The sequence below is a fragment of the Pectinophora gossypiella genome, chromosome 25 (genome assembly GCF_024362695.1).
Source record: "Pectinophora gossypiella chromosome 25, ilPecGoss1.1, whole genome shotgun sequence".
In the NCBI taxonomy this organism is placed as follows: Eukaryota; Metazoa; Arthropoda; class Insecta; order Lepidoptera; family Gelechiidae; genus Pectinophora; species Pectinophora gossypiella.
Genome location: NC_065428.1, coordinates 8,848,410 through 8,866,523, shown reverse-complemented (window position 1 = coordinate 8,866,523; position 18,114 = coordinate 8,848,410). Strand labels below are relative to the sequence as shown.

The 18,114-nt window shown below is 39.9% G+C and overlaps 1 protein-coding gene across 1 annotated transcript in view; it reads right to left on the bottom strand.

Moving 5' to 3' along the window:
- The window catches only part of LOC126378182 (homeobox protein SIX2-like), a 43,696-nt gene that overhangs the window by 15,124 nt on the left and 10,458 nt on the right, over positions 1–18,114 (bottom strand). Inside the window, exons 3-6 of the mRNA XM_050026384.1 lie at positions 16,379–16,589; positions 14,752–14,879; positions 13,778–13,882; positions 11,801–11,859 (exon numbers count right to left, since the gene is read on the bottom strand). Coding sequence (XP_049882341.1) covers positions 11,801–11,859; positions 13,778–13,882; positions 14,752–14,879; positions 16,379–16,589 — 503 coding nt within the window. The remainder of the gene's footprint in view (positions 1–11,800; positions 11,860–13,777; positions 13,883–14,751; positions 14,880–16,378; positions 16,590–18,114) is intronic.

The window sequence follows — 18,114 nt, the reverse complement described above, 5'->3', positions numbered from 1 at the left end:
ATTTGACATTTGTTTGCATTGCGCACTTAGGTACTTTTATATGTATAATTAAGGAGGTACAATTTTTGTGAAACCAATTATAGTTAACCACGTTATATGGGCGCCGAAATTGGGGGTTCGCCAAAATCAACCAAGACTGGTTCACCCTGGCCGCAAACTAACTTCATCGGGTTAGATTGCGGCCACATTGAAACCCGTAAATTAATCGAAAATTTTGTTATTTAAGGGGCTGTGAGTTCCACTGTGAGGTCCTGCACCACCTAAATATTTTCCCAGGGGCCGCCACTGGTAGGTAGGTATATTGTCAGCTAAGCAATTACCTGATTATACTTAATATCAGCACCCTACCACATCCCGGACATTTCATACAAAACACCTCGTTTTACACAGACACTACACATCGACGTTATCGTACACGCGCATCTGTGTGTGTGACGTCTGACGTCATACGATTGAAGACTAAAGTAAGACCGAAAGAGGTGAGATAAACCTAGCTCAGCCGCTGATGAGGCGCGGAGAGTTGCCGTTCTATACGTAGTATGATTCCTTATTCTATGATCCTACTTAACTTCCATTCTATATTAATTCTTTGTTTGTACTTTTTTTACCTGCATTGTGCTTTACGCAAAGACCTAATTCTGTTAATCCCGTTTAAGATTGATGAAGCGAACGCAACGGTCGAGTGGGTACAGAGCCTTTGCTTTATAAAATAGTATTTTATGCAACAGTTGTATAAGAAGGGTCAAAAAATGCGAGTGGCGTGAGTTGCGATGTGAGCCTTGGCGAACATCGCAATAAGAGACGCCACGAGCATTTTTTGACCTAGTTATACAACGTTGCATACAATACTTTTTCTACGACGACGTAATTTTAAATGAAACAAAAATTTTCCAATTTATTTTCCAACGCGCGGGAAAATGGCGGCAAATGTATACTTTTTTTTTATAGAATATCTATGGCACCAAACAAAGTAAAGGTGCCAGTTTCCAGGTCAAAAAAAAAAAAAAAACAACAACAATGCTTTTTTGGCGACATTATAGTACAGTTACACTTTGTAAACAATGCTTTTATAGGCCATAGAGCGTACACTTTTTCAAAGAGTTTAATTATGTATGTACTTATATTAGACTTTTTGGTTATTTAAATGCCAGATTAAAGTAGAGGAGTAGAAAAAAGATTTTTTCTACTCCTCTACTTTAATCTGGCATTTAAATAACCAAAAAGTCTAATATAAGTACATACATAATTAAACTCTTTGAAAAAGTGTACGCTCTATGGCCTATAAAAGCATTGTTTACAAAGTGTAACTGTACTATAATGTCGCCAAAAAAGCATTGTTGTTGTTTTTTTTTTTTTTTGACCTGGAAACTGGCACCTTTACTTTGTTTGGTGCCATAGATATACTATAAAAAAAAAGTATACATTTGCCGCCATTTTCCCGCGCGTTTGAAAATAATTTTTATAAATAAAATTTTTCTTTGTATAATTTTTGTTTCATTTAAAATTACGTCGTCGTAGAAAAAGTATTGTATGCAACGTTGTATAACTAGGTCAAAAAATGCTCGTGGCGTCTCTTATTGCGATGTTCGCCAAGGCTCACATCGCAACTCACGCCACTCGCATTTTTTGACCCTTCTTATACAACTGTTGCATAAAATACTATTATACTTATTAAAAAAAATAATTTTGGAACGCATTTAGATTGAATTTGAAACTAGTGTGTTTATTATGAGGAGCTCGGTGGCGCAGCAGTTAAACGCGCTCGGTCTGCGATTGTTGAAGTACAGTCATGAGCAATATAATGTACCCACTTTAGGACTCTGTCGCACTAACATATTTGACATTTAGTGAGACTTACAGTTCAATTTGTCAAAAAAGTTAATGTGACATGGTACCAATGTGTATACATATTGATGCTCGTGACCATACTACACGCACCGCACACACAGCCTAAGCCATTTTAGCGAAACAAACTGTATAACCTTATTTTAAGAAGAACTGTAATAAGGAAAGAATTTTGACTTTACTTCGGCGGTTAGAATTTTTTTACTTCGGCTTAACGAAGTGAGTTTATTGTTTAGTTTAAATTACCTAATAAATCTTCACCTCCTAATATTGTACGTCCGAAAAGGGCTAACTGTTGATAGGTACCTTCTAAAATGTAACACCCATTGTACACAGTTAGACAATAAACGATTATCTTATATCTTATTTTATCAAGTCAATTAAACAAAAATAATAAAATTACAAAAAACTGAATTAAGAATAATAATCCGAATGCGACCCTGTCCGCTTTTAAGAACGCAGATGTGGCGGTGTCAGGTTACATACAGCCGTCCTGCTCTAACCTATAGCGTCGTCTCGCTCGCACATCGCAAAACGCAACATCGAGTTTACTATAGACAATGCATAGGGACTACTTTAGATTGATCCTTTAGATGATAAGTATAATAATGCTAATATCACTATGGTCCTGTGGTACTCCGGCTTGCTTCTCAATTGAGGACCGCCGGTTCGAACCCCGGACTTGCACCAATGGCCACGATTCCTACAGAGACCTCCTAATTTTACTTTAAGTTATACCTGTCATTTTCTTATCCGCCGAAAAGGAAAGGGACGGATGATAGACAGCTCTTAATTTTAGACAGAATGAGTTATCATCATCAGCCGTACGACGCCCACTGCTGGGCATAGGCCTCCCCCAAGGCTCAGTGGGTAGGCCCGCTACAAGGTGGACCGACGATCTGGTGAAGGTCGCGGGAAGCCACTGGATGCGAGCAGCACAGGACCGATCGTCGTGGAGAAAGAATGAGTAATTGAATGAATAACCCGGGCGAATCAAAAAGGTATCTCGCTGGTATGCCAACCGTTTGACGTGTGCTGTCAACATAATGATGTTGGGTTATTGGCCAATGTAAAATTTTTAGACGGTTGTTTTCAATTTGTGCTGAAAATTAACGTGTGTTCCATAAATTTTAAGCTTGTCGATTACCAGTCCCTTTCCTTTTCGGCGGATAAGAAAATGACAGATATAACTTAAAATAAAATTAGATCGTGTTTACAGGAATTAGCACCATTGAGTTACTAATTTATATTAAATGCAGTTTTCACTAATACTAGCTCGACCATTACAGACTGCGATACGGCTCACCTATCACGTTGGTCTAACAGAAAGCTTGGTGAGGTGTGGGTACTTAGTTCATCTTGCGATGGATGATCTGACTACCCCAATTGGGATATACTCGTGATCTTATGTTGATATTAGTATCACTTATACAATACACGATATATGCGTATGCAAATTCGCGCCTACTAATCCTTACTGGGTTGGAAGGCGGTACGAGGACCCAAAAAAGGTTTAAAAAGCTCGCGGTCCAGAGGTCCCGGGTTCGGTTGCCAGTGGGGATCTCTCTGCTTACCCCGATGGGAAAAAGGCGTGCGTTTATGTTTGTGTGCTCTGCCCACATCAAAAGCCATCGCGAATCTAGTTCATCTATGATATTTAATTAAAATTCAGTCAATAAACATGTTAATCCGCCACGGCCCCCGCGGCACAGCTAACGTGCCGCGCGTGACGCGTATTATATCCACGTCTTCGACCAGTATAAGCGGATGCTAACTATGCAGATAAACGTACAGCTATTGATCGAAGCCCTCGATATAATGAGGACAAAAATGCCTATTTCTTCCATCAAGTGCCGCTATTGTTGGTCACATACCTACGAAAATGCATTTCGCGGGAATGTGGGTTTCTGAGCACGTGATAATCAATTATAATCCAAACATGAATTTAAAAACAAATTCGACAATCATTGGTTTAGGTCTGTAATGGATTCGAAACTACGGCTGAAAGCAAGCGTTCTATCAACTGGGCTATTGACAGTTCCCCAGCTACATGAAGCATCGATAGTTACGTATGTATGTATGCTTATTTTTTTATTTTTTTTGATGTGACTTATTGTAGATTTGCCGCAGATGGCATTAACTACTTGGCCGGCTTAACCTGTAGCGGACCCAACTAGTTGGCCACCTAGTTCCGCTCACATGCAACAGATGGCGCCATATTCAATAATGCAGTCTTCAAGCGGTCGTGAAACGCGGTATCGAAGTTTACACGGCAAGACGCATATATACAACTTCCAACACAACACTGTTGGATCGTCGATCCCTAGTCACACTACCAACTTGTGGCAAGCGGGGTACTATGCTCAGTTCGGTACCCCGAAAACATCCTTTGGCGGCAGCACATCCTCGCCGCCAAAAACGCATCACTATTGGCTCTGCGCGTAGTGACCGGGTCGGTCCGTTGTTTTGTTCCGTGCGCTGACCATATTTTAATTGCTACCTTGTTTTTATTTATACAATTTATATTTTATTACTTAACAATGTTATTTCTCCAATTAATTCATAATAATTCTACAATGTGTACTCAGTGCTAAGTGTCCACAATACCTTATTAAATCTACCAACGTAATTTATTCTACGTAACAAGCATGTTTTATGATATAAAAATAGTGTATGTTGAGTGTTGAAATGTGTTATAAAGGTGTTTACAACCTGCAAAACATATTAAGTCTCATTTATCTGTTTATTCTAGGCTAGTACTAGATCTAAACTATTTGTATACCTTACTTTCTATGAAGAAAGATATTTTTAAACAAAACAAAGAAAGTTGGCCGGACAAATGGGTAGCGCTGAAGGCTCTCACCCGGTACAACGTTTAAGACGACAGGCCTGAGGGTGCCCAGTTGGGCGCGAACCAATGTATGTATACGTGTGGTTATATTTTCACACTATAACCCTTTGCACAACGTTTAACTGCAAAATCATAGTGTTGCATTTATTCCCTAAAGATCAAAAAGAAGAAAACTTAGAAAAACTTATTTACAATCAAAACTGCCTGTTTCCAACTGATGGCTTTTCTTTATCGTAACCCATCCTTCAGACGGGATACACTCCTCGTTGCTCCATTTTATAGCAATTTATCACGAATTTCAGCCGGACAGTATAAAGAACAGTTGTAAGTACAATCAAGGAGGAGCTCGGTGGCGCAGCGGTAAACGCGCTCGGTCTGCGATTGTTGAAGTTAAGCAACTTTCGCAAAGGCCGGTTATAGGATGGGTGACCACAAAAAAAAGTTTTCATGTCCTCCGTGCTTCGGAAGGCACGTTAAGCCGTTAGTCCCGTCTGCATTAGCAGTCGTTAATAACCACCAATCCGCACTGGGCCCGCGTAATAGTTTAAGGCCCGATCTCCCTATCCATCCATAGGGAAGGCCCGTGCCCTAGCAGTGGGGACGTTAATGGGCTGATGATGATGATGAAGAACAATCAACAGTGCTGCCGCCTACATTTGAGCTTCTAGTTTTATTTTATCCTACTTACTTCGCGCTGCGCTCGGCACAGTTGCTGTGCCGCGGAGGCTGAACGCGATAAACCAATCTGGTAATCAGCTGATTGAGTTGTCAATACCAGATGGCCACATTAACGACACTAATCAATTAATAACATGTGCTGTGACGTCATAGGTATATCTATTTATTGATGATTCAATTTATGAGTAAACGTTTTCATCATTTTTAATTATTAGTTGTTAGTTTCTTTTTAATTTTCGTTTACACCCGTCGTCTTCTTATTCACCGAAACAGATAACAGCTCGCAACTTTTCGGATATGTGAATTTCGATTTTTTTCGATTGTAATAAAAAACCGACCGAAAAGGACTTACGATGATCAAATTGGAGATGTCCTTAGAAAAGGTTCTATACGATCTAATCTGAACCGTGTATGAAGCGATTGATGAATGTGGAGGAAGCAAGAGAAGTGTGTCAGGATCGAAGCAAATGGAATTCTATAGTCTCTGCTTACCCCGGTGGGAAATAGGCGTGAGTTTATGTATGTGTATGTAATAAAAAAGAAAAAGAAAGTTAAGTTGTTATAAGAAAGAATATAAAGTAAGATGAAATTAAAATTAATAATTATTCACTCTAAATAGTCACACTAAATAGCTTAGTTTTCAACTAGTCAAATCAGTTACTTTTTACTAGTAAATGTCAAAATACGGAATTATTATTACGTTTTTCTTGATTAAAATTCATAAATAAGTTAAATTGAAAAAAAGAAAATGTTTTCCGCAAGTCTTAGAGCTGTCTTCATTTAGTAATTAGAATTTCACAATTATCTTCGACCCAGGATATCCAATTAAATTAATCTTCATAGGTTAATACGTGGGCGGGCTATGGCTTCCTATGTAGGTGGGTAACTGTTAATTGGGACTGACGGGTATCAGTTACTACGCTATAATGATTTTACGACTCTATAATTCAAATTCAATATTCAAATTCAAATTAATTCATAATTCAAATTCACTAACATATTTGACATTTAGTGAGAATTACAGTTCAATTTAATGTGACAAAAGTGACATGGCAAAAGTGGCATGGTGAGTGAGTTAATCAAATCAAATCAAATCAAATCAAATATACTTTATTGCACAGAACTAGAATTTCAACAATCAGACATAACACATGAATACAGTACAATTTGGGCGGCCTTATTGCTCTAGAGCAATAATGTGACATGGTACAATACAAATACACTTTATTGCGCCAAAATAAAAAGAAATAATTACAAAAAGACTCTTGACTAAGTAAATGGCAAATGGCGGCCTTATCGCTTAAAGCGATTTCTTCCAGACAACCATAAGGTGAGGAAAAATGTAAAAAAATGAAAGATTGCGGGTACAAACTATAAGTACAACTACCGAAGGGGTACCATAGTTTATACATAATGCTCGTGACCGTACTATACACGTCTGCTTACCCCTTTCAGGGGCAGAGGCGTGATGCTATGTATGTAGTAATGCGGTAAATATTTACTTCATACACATACATACACAACTACCAATTTATCATCACTTTTTACGTCGAAAACAATTCATCACACTAGACAGACATTACAAGCTTGCTTGTACAAAAATCGCCATTATTTCTTTAGCAATAAGGTACACAATTGTCTGCGTAGGGTAACTAGCCCATTGATGTTCTGTGGCCTGGCGTATCAAGTTACTGAAGCCGACCAAATGGATAGGTAAACGAGTTCCCCTCTTTGTGTATGTATGATGTATGTATGTGTGTGTATGGAGCGTATGAGTCGGCTGTGTGTTTGTATGGGAGGACGAAATTTCCTACTTTAATGACAGATGGACAGTTATAACTCACTATCAATGTTGATCGTAGTGTCTCGTATTTGAATCCTACTAAATTCGACTTTATGAGTTTGTTTTGAATTCATGTTTGAATCAAAATTAATATCACGTGGTTTCCAGGTAGTGATGTTCCGAATATCCGTATCCGTATCCGCGGATATCCGAGATAAAAGAAAAATCCGTATCCGTATCCGTGTCCGTTACTTTTCACGCGGATCTTTTACGGATCTTTTTCAGGTGATTAAGTAGAATTATGAAATAAAAAACTATAAAATTCCATTCAGATTGTTTTTATTTCTTAAAATCAAATATTTGGCACCTTTATATAGCAAACATTTAGATAGATAGATCTTTATAATGAAAGCAAGATAAAATATCACTTTTATAACAATGAAATAACTCACAGAAGACGTCAACTATCGTTTCAAGGTCGCGGGCGCCGACACCAATCGAATAATATCGAATAAGAAAATAAAGATCCGTATCCGTATCCGCGGATCTTTACACTAAATATCCGTATTCAGATCCGTATCCGCTGATATACATTTTTAACGATCCGGCACATCACTATTTCCAGGATTTGTGCCCGGTTAATGGCAATAGGCTTGCTCTATATGGAACTTAATCATAACTGGCAAGGAGTGTGTGTGTATACTACACATCTCTGCCTACCCCCTCGAGGATATAGGCGTAATGCTATTATTCTTATCATCATTAGTTGAAGAGCATTCTCCGTTCTCGTCTATCAAAGGCCAATTCTTTCGCTTTCTTATCTTCTCTCGTGTTCTCGGGTTCAAATCCCGGTGGGGACACATCACAAAAATCACTTTGAGAAGTTTTTCATTTCAAAATTAGTCAAAAAACATTGAGAACTTAATAAGTAAAGGTCGCTTCATTGACGAAGTAAAACCAATACAAGTAAAAAAAACAACTTACTTTGTCTTTTTTTTTCACCGTCGGCATCGAACCCGGGACTTCCACACCAATGAGCCAGAACAGATGTGCTCTGTCCGTATTATTCCAGATCTTGTTTTTGATAAAAATAGATTGAAAACCTTTTTTTTTTGTACGTTTGCGAATATGTAGGAATAATTAGGATAAAGATTTTAACAACAACCTCTGTGGGACTATGGTCCAGTGGTTGACCGTTGGGCTCCCGAGGTCCCGGGTTTGAATCCCGGTGGGGACATATCACATTGTGATCCCCAGTTTGATAATGTCCTAAGATATTACAGTCTGATTACCTGATTGCCCGATAGAAAGATTATCTGTGCTTCGGAAGTCACGTTAAGCCGTTGGTCCCGGTTGCTACCTACTGATGTTAGCGAGCAATCGTTACATGAGCTATGTAGAATAGAACAGAACAGGGGCCTTTGGCGGCTCAGTAGTAACCCTGATACCAGGGTTCGTGAGGTTGGTAATCCACCTCACAACCCTCACGATAGAAGATTTTAACAACATAACATAAGCTTACGATTCTATCCCAATTCATTCAAGGTAGTCAGAGGTACATCCATCGCAAGATGAACTAAGTACCCACACATCACCGAGCTTTCTGTTAGACCAACGTGATAGGTGAGCCGTATCGCCGTCTATAATGGTCGAACCAACTGTATTAGTGAAAACTGCATTTAATATAAATACTTAAAGAAAAGAAAATATTAGGTAACGATTTTATATTATACAGGGTGTTAGTGACATCGTAACGAATACTGAGGGGGATGATTCAGTCCATGATTCTGAGTTGATATTAAGTGAAATTTTCCGTCGCAAAATTCATGATTTTTTTTTTTTAGTTTTTTTAAATTATTTTCAATACTACTTTTGCGATGAAAAATTCCACTTGATATTAACTCAGAATAATCAGCTGTTTCATCCCCCTCAGTATTCGTTATGATGTCACTTACACCCCGCACAAGTACATACTGTACCCATACAAGTAGGTATGGGTGTTAGTGACACCGTAACGAATACTGAGGGGGATGATTCAGACCATGATTCTGAGTTGATATCAAGTGGAATTTTCAGTCGGAAAATTCATGAAAATTTTTGTTTTTCTTTTTATTATTTTCTGTTCCATACTTTTGCGACGGAAAATTCCACTTCATATCATCTCAGAATCATGGTCTCAATCATCCCTCAAAGTTTTCGTTACGACGTCACTAACACCCTGTATACTTGACGGCTGTTTCAAATAATTTATAAAATTCATGCATTTCGCTTACTAAACATTGGTGCTGATTTCAATTTGACACCATTTAATTTAATTTTAAGTTAAACCTGTCCTTCTCATATCTGCCGAAAACGAAAGGGACGAATGATTGATAGACATAAAATTTATAGAACACACGTCAATTTTCGGCAGAACAAACAAACCTCTCAAAATTTTATATTTGCCAATAACCCGACAGAATTAAGTTGACGACTCACGTCAAACGGGTTGCATGCTATTGAGATGCCTATGTGCCTGGGTTGTTCAAACATTCATTTTAAATTAACAGCTGTCAATCCGTCCCTTGTCTTTTCGAAAAGGAGCGAACTAACGGCAGGTTAGAAAAGGACAAATATAACAAAAAAATTGGTGACTGCAGGAATCAGAGTCATTAATTACTTATTATTTCATCTCCCTAGCGTTATTCCGTTTTTCACAGGGTCCCCTTATCTAACCTGAAGATTACACAGGTCCGGTTTTTTACAGAAGCGACTTCCTGTCTGACCTTTCAACCCGTGAAGGAAAAACCAGCCCAATATAGGTTAGGTCACATACCTCCGAAATACATTTCTAGAGAATGTGGGTGACTTCACGATGTTTTCCTTCACCACAGAGCACGTGATAATCATTTATGATCCAAACATGAATTCGAAAACAAATTCCAAAATCATTGAGTTAAGCCTATGTTAGGATTCGAGCCTGCGACCTCGAATTGAGAGTCTACCGTTCTACCAACTGGGCTTCCACGGCTCACTTATACAGCTTACTTAGTTATTATTTAAGAAACAAAAATAAAAAATTATTAATTTAAAGTTCGTATAAACTGAATCAGCATTGTTTTAATTTTGTCTTAGGTAAGTATTTGTATTGTATCAGCTAAAATAAAATGCATTGTCAACTGGTTGACACTGCACATTTTGTGTCATTCAATATGTTGAGAAATACGACAGACAATGGTTATTACACACTGCGTTTTTTGCGACAGATCGCGTTGGGGTAGGCAGAAACCACGGAATTCCACTTACTACCTGACACTACTTTCGCTTATTCCACTCTCGTTCAAAGTCTTCAAGCATGTTCGCAGATTTAATAAACTAATCTCAGCTTAGAGACTGCACTCTAGATCATGTCAATGTGACAGTTCTTATATAAAAACAGGTAAGTACTTGAGCATTATCTTGAGGGCAGTCTTAGCTGAGATTAGTTTATCCCTTTCAACGTATTATGAGAGTGACATATCTCTCTTCTCCGTCGTACTAAGCTATTCCCCGTTAGTGCGACAGGGACATAGCTCTCGTCTATTTCGCGTGTATTGATGCTCAGCTCGTATCGTTGTAGTATCAAAAACACCGGAGCGTTTTCGTACCATCGTGTGTTGAAATCAATCCTACCACACATGTCGCGACACTGATGTGTCGATATTAAAAATAATGCATTCTAAGCGCGAAATATAATGGCTGTACGTAGTGTACGTGTATAATTTTTTGGTAACTAAATATTTGATTAACCTACTTTTATTAATTCGGTATGCGAAAAGGCAAATATTGATGGCATTGTATGTACGGTCACGAGCATTAATATGTATAATTGTATACACTTTGGTACCCTGTCACATTAACTTTTTTGACAAATGAAACTGTAATTATTACTAATTGTCAAATATGTTAGTGCGCCAGGGTTCTAAAATGGGTACATGTTAATGCTCATGACTATACTACATTTCATGATTATGCAATAAAATAAATAAATGAGTTTGACCAGTCTCACTTGCAGGGTCTACATGACAACATTACCGCGCGCGGGTAGAATTATATCGAGAACTGTACCATTTTTTTATATCAAATAAATGAATTATGAGGATTTCGACCAATAGCCGTTCAACGTCTATCTACGTCTACTTATCATCGCTGTGTCTACTGGTCGAAACCGTCGATATAATTCGAACCGCGCGCGGCGCGATTGCTGTGCCGCGAAGTCTGATCGTAAGTCAAGATGTGGCCTAAGGTGGTACGCACTTACCTAGTAAATGTCAGAGAAAGCAGTGGGGCAAAGTACTGCGTTAAGCAAAGTTATTGGATGTCGAGCTAAGGATCTGTAGGTTCCGGATTCGAATCCCGGTGAGGACATGTCACCAAAAATCACTTTGTGATCCCAAGTTTAGTTAGAACATTCTAGGCTGAATACCCAATTGTCTGTGCTCGGGAAGGCACCTTAAGTAGTCTGTTCCGGGTATGTAGCAGTTACTTGAGCCATGGCAGGGGCCTTTGGCAGCTCAATAGTAACCTTAATACCAGGGTTGGTGAGGTCATTGATGTCATAACCCACACGAGAGAAGAAGAAAAAATAAACAAGGGTCTAAAGGAAATAACAGATAAGCACTTACCTATCTTTGTGTTCTGCCTGTCTGTCCCTTTGTCTTCTGTTTTTGAACCAATTTGATACCTGAAAAATAAAACTTATTTTAGCCTTAACATTTATTTAATATTTTTCTCGTCTTTTTTAGGGTTCCGTACTCAAAAGGGTAAAAACGGGACCCTACTTATAACTAACACTTCAGTGTCTGTCTGTCACCAGGCTGTATTTTAAGAACAGCGATAGCTAGACAGTTGAAGTTTTAACAAATTATGTATTTCTGTTGCCGTTGTAACAACATACAGACATAAACAGCCTAATACGTCCCACTGCTGGGCACAGGCCTCCCCTCAATTAACCGGAGGGGGTATGGAGTATACTCCACCAAGCTGCTCCAATGCGGGTTGGTGGAGGTGTGCTATAACAACAAATAATAATAACAAAATTAAATTAATATTTAAAGGGGGCTCCCAAACAAACGCGATTTTCTAGCCATTCAAATGTTTCGGTACGGAACCCTTCGTGTGCTATTCCGACTCGCACTTGGCAGGTTTTTTTCTATGACGTGTTAAGTACTTGGTTGGAATTAGTTAAGCAATATAGCGCGAATTATATCGAGGGTTTTGACAAATATTATAGGCCTTTTTTATTATGCATATAACCCGGGTGCTTTCAAGGCCAGAGTGAACAGGCATCTTTTGGGCGAGGTCGCTCTATCTTAGGCCTCGTCAATGCCTTCGGGCAAGTCTGGGGCCAAGAGCAAACCCATAAAAGGTAATAAAAATTCATGCTCTGTATCACTGCGAGGATCTACATGGATGATTATCGTACGGTTATTGGTCGAAACCCTCGATATAAATCGCGTCGCGCGCGGTGTAGTACCCATGCCGCGGGTACTGACGTCATCTAAGCAGTGGGGTAAACAGAGACTATGAAAGAAAAAATAGAAAAAAAAATAGTAAATAAATAAAAAAAAAGCAGCCATCGAAGCATATCTTGCGGTGAGACAGTAACGCGACACTTGTCTACCGCTTCCTCGACTAAACCGGCTCGAGTTACATCGATCCATTGATCTACTGATTTTACTCCACTAGTGGGAAACTGTTAAGTAAAAAAAACCTCAACGGTTGCAGAGGCGAAGATGGGAGCCATCGGTACGGCAATGCAGGACGGAAGGGGCAAGTCACAGGGACTGTAACCTGGAACCTGACAGAGGGCAGCAGTAACTGTCAGTACTATTCAGAGGCGGAGGACAAGAGTCCTAGTACGGCTTTGTAATAGACTACTCTGGGCGCCATCCCACTTGCGTCAGACAGAGTACTGCGGGGCGGAAGGCAAGAGGGAAACCACTGCCCTATTTTTCCCCCTACCCTACAAAAGTAGCATGGAAAATGCTGCACCGACAAGAGCGTGGCTCTTAAATTGATGATGATGATGATTGGGAAACTAGGATTGACTTTTCTATACAATCATGCCTGCTTTGATGTTGTATCTTTTTGTCCGGCCAAGTAGTTAATGCCATCTGCGGCAAATCTATAATAAGTCAGGTAAAAAAAAGGTGTTGGCTAACTTTGAGGTCACAGATTCGGAAAGGTACAGGCCTAAACCAATAATTGTCGAATTTGTTTTCGAATTCGTGTTTGGATCATAAATGATTATCACGTGTTCAGCGGTGAAGGAAAACATAGGGACGAAACCGACATTCCCGAGAAATGCATTTTCGGAGGTATGTGACCTAACCTGTATTGGGCTGGTTTTCCCTTCAAGGGTTGGAAGGCCAGACAGGCAGTCGCTTTTGTAAAAAACCGGACCTGTCAAATCTTCTGGTTAGGTAAACAGACCCTGTGAAAAACGGGTTAATGCATCGTCACTAACAGGTGAGGTTGTAGTCAAACGTGAACCTATTTAAAAAAAAAATGAAAATTCTGACAACAATCGTCAGCTTTCAGATTTACATTCATTTAAACAACATCACGCCTGTGTCCCCAAAGGGGTAGGCAGTACTCACTTGTACTGTAGTAAGGCCGGTAGTTTCTGCCAGCTCCCTCTTCTCCCTCGGCGAGGGGTAAGGGTTGTGGAGGTACCAATCACGGAGGACTGACCGGGACTTCTCCTGAAAATAGTCAATAATTTAATAAAAAACAATCAGCCATACTTTGTGAGCCCAGCCGGGTCTACATGATAACCGCGCGGCGCGAATTATATCGAGTGCTTCGACCAATAAACGATACGAATGCTATCTACGTAGATGGACATCAAACGGCTATTGGTCGAAGGCTTTGATATAATTCGCACCGCGCGCGGCCCGGTTGTCGTGCAGAGCCTACTGCACGGCTAACATGCGCAAAGTCATAAAATTAATTATCGATCGATTCAAAAAAAAATGTTTTGAAAGTAAGACGATCCAATAATAATCACCCATGAAATCTAATAATAATCTAATCTAATCTAATTTAATGAATAATCTTCTTTCACCCTAAGGTTGCCTGGCAGAAATTTTTGTTTAGCAATAAGGCCGCCTATTGTGCTTATGTTTTATTCGTATGTTTATGTCCTTTATATATGTTGTTGTGCAATAAAGTATTATTGATTGATTGATTGATTGACGATCCGTGCTTCAGAAGGCACGTTAAGTGGGTCCCGGTTACTACTTATTGATGTAAATAAGTAGTCGTTACATGAGCCATGTCAACCTTCGCTCTATACAGAGTGTTAGTGACATCGTAATTAATATTGAGGGGGATGATTCAGACCCATGATTCTGAGTTAATATTCATGTTAAATTTTCCGTCTCAAAATTCATGTTACTTTTTGTTTTATTATTTTTTATTATTTTCAGTTCCATACTTTTGCGACGGATAATTCTACAACTCAGAAACATGGTCTGAATCATCCCTCAAAGTTTTCGTTACGATGTCACTAACACTTTGTATACTGCTTTTGTAATTCTATTATCAAAAAAAGAAAAGTCGTCCATCTCACCTTAAAGCAGTAGCTGGTTTCCTCTCCGTCCCAGATGGTCCGTGGTAGCGGGAACTTGCGTCTCACGCGGTACTTGCCGACGGCACCCAGCGGTCGACCGCGCAGGCGCTCTGCTTCTAGGTAGTGCGCTATGGGACAGAGGGCAAACGTTTTTTTTTATAGTTTATAGACTTGCCAACCTAACTTCTAAACCACCTGTCAGAATATAACAAATGAGGTGTCACTAGAAGCGCCTTGATTGTCCGGCTAATACAAAATCGTTTCATGCGGAAAGCCACGGGAGCTCCGTGGTTCCTTCGCAATGAAAATCTGCACATTGACCTAGGTCTGCCAACCATTGCCCAATGGCTCAAATTAGCTTCCAAACGTTTTTTCTATTCTGCTCCGCACCACCCAAATCCCCTAGTAGTTGCGGCTTCCGAATACATCCCGCTTAGGGACGGTACTGAAAAGTATCGGCGTCCGAAGGACGTAATATACGATCCCGACGACCCGATTACTCTAGCCATAGAGGCAGCCAATCAGCTCGCGACACCAAACACTTCAGGACCCCGATACCGACCCCGTCGGCGTGGTCGACGATTTCCCTCATTCAGCGCTTTTCGCTATCGACCCACTAGGGTCGATTAATTCTTTCAAATATTTTTCCTCTCAAACGACGCCCTGAGCCGAGGTTCGCGCCCAACTGGGCACCCTCAGGCCCGTTGTCTTAAACTTTGTACCGGGTGAGAGCCTTCAGCGCTCCCCATTTGTCCGGCCAATTAGTTAATGCCATCTGCGGCAAATCTACAATAAGTCACGTCAAAAAAAAAAATTGTCCGGTGGTTATAGGCTATGTCGTCGCTGACGTCGCGTCGCAGCGGTCTACCGCGCGCGCTTTGCTTCTAGGTAGTGCGTTATGGAACAGAGGACGGACGTTGATTTTTTAAGTCAGAATTTAACAAATGAGGTGGCACTAGAAGCGTCTTCATTGTCCGGTGGTTATAGGCTATACATATAGAAGATAGAAAGTCGATCGGTCCTATGTCAATCTGTCCTAAAAGTTTGCTCACCACGGCATACTACCACGGCTATCTTCTAAACATCACTATTCGGAAGAATTTCAGAGTTTCCTATTTTCTTATTTCGTAGCGTGCACTTTTCAGAGCGTGATTTTTACCGTAGTCGAGTTTTAGTTTTTAAACTTATATTTTTTAGTACAATCCATTAAATGTTCTTTTGTTTTCGTTACGGTGTCACTAACTCAACACCCTATAATGTATAACATACATAACATAACCAGCTATATACGTCCCACTGCTGGGCACAGGCCTCCCCTCAATCAACCGGAGGGGGTATGGAGCATACTCCACCACGCTGCTCCAATGCGGGTTGGTGGAAGTGCTTTTACGGCTAATAGCCGGAACCAACAGCTTAACGTGCCCTCCAAAGCACGGAATCATCTTACTTTTTCGGACAATCAGGTGATTCAAGCCTGAAAATTCCTTACCAAACAAAAGACAGTCTTACAAAGTGATTTCGACAATGTCCCCATCGGGAATCGAACACGGACCTCCAGATAGTGAGCCTAACGCTCTAACCACTAGACAACGGAGGCTGTTATATGTATAGATGAATGCAATCTCACCTTTCAGCCACAAGCTTTGCAGCTTGGCGTGGTTGTGCGCGCTGAAGCTGTGAGACTCCAGCAGGCGATACAGCTCCTTGAAGTTGCCGCGGTGGAACGCCACCATGGCTTTGGCCTTGAGCACCGACTCGTGCGCATGGAGGCGCTCGCACGCTGGTAGGGACCATAGGAACCGGCCCAGGCGCTCGATGTTGCCAGCTTGTTGGAGAACCTGTGGGAAGAAGGTTGTAAAAGTGAAAGAGTATTTTTTCATGACGGGTATTATTTTAGATTAGCCCAAATTGCATTAACTACTTGGCCGGACAAATGGGAAGCGTTGGGGGCTCTCACCCGGTACAGTTTAAGACAACAGGCCTGAAGACGACCTCGTGTCATTGCAATAATAGTGGTATGTGCCTATCCTAATGGACGATGGGCGTGATCTTACACGTATGAAACATAGGTATAGAAACTTTCTCACAGATGGCATTCACCATTTGGCCGGCCAAACAACACCAAAACTGCCCAGAGTTCAAGGAATTCTCAATGTTTACGCGTCGAGCGCGGCGGTGGCGCAGTAGCTAAAAATACCGGCTCCCGCTGCGAACTCGGTCAACGGAGAACAATCCTGTGTGGTTCGTGAGTATTGTGGACTATTCAAATTCAAATTCAAAAATATCTTTATTCAGTAGGTAACATAGTTATACTTTGAATCGTCAATGTTTACATAATGAACGTCTCATCCGCCTAAAACTACTGCAGCTTCTCACAACCTGTATAGCCGGGGAAAAGAAGCTGCAAGAAAAACCTCGGCACAGGGCCCTAGACGTTCTTTAAAAAATAAATAAACATAAAATATTGTTATACAATTGAGTAATTTAGCTGCCTAATATCAGTTCTCGGACAGTTAATCCCATGCATTCATATCTTCTAAATAATCGCTTAACTTTATAATAACCTTTTTTGTAAAGTTTCTGTTTAACTACTGTCTTAAAACAGTTGAAAGGCAAATTCTGAATGTCAATGGGAATCTTATTGTAAAAACGTATACATTGCCCCTTAAAAGATTTAGTGATCTTATATGTAATCGACTAACTTGTAAAGCAAGTTTGTCATTTAAAGACATTGCATTGCGCAATTACTTTTATATGCGCAAATGTCAAATTGCAATATTGCTTTCTTAGATGAATTGCTTCGATATGGCCATTTTAACTCCCTGTAAGTATCACAAATCACAATCGTATGAATCTCGTGGTCTCTAGGTAAGTAAGTAGATGTTTTATCTATGTTGTGGCCAGGGGGTTGAAAAGGCCACATCGAAGCAATTCATCTAAAAAAGCAATATTGCAATTTGTCATTTGCGCATATAAAAGTAAGTGCGCAATGCAAACAAATGTCAAATAGCAATATTGCTTTTTTAGATGAATTGCCTCGATATGGCCTTTTTAACTCCCCAGATCTTACAATTGATCATTTCATGATGTGCTTTATCATACCTATATCATGAAATAACACTCGTTGGCCACATCATGATGTAGTTTGGCCAGATCATTGAACACACAAAAGTTTAACGTCATGAGCAAATAAATGCATGATTACTTCATGACATGGACAAACGTTGGCAATCATATCGTAAAATTAGTAACATTATCCACCGGTAGTGGCGCTGGTGTCGATTAAATTTAAAACTTGATTGTATTATTATCGATGAATCAATGTAATTGTACAATTTTCCATATAAATAGTATTGATTAGGC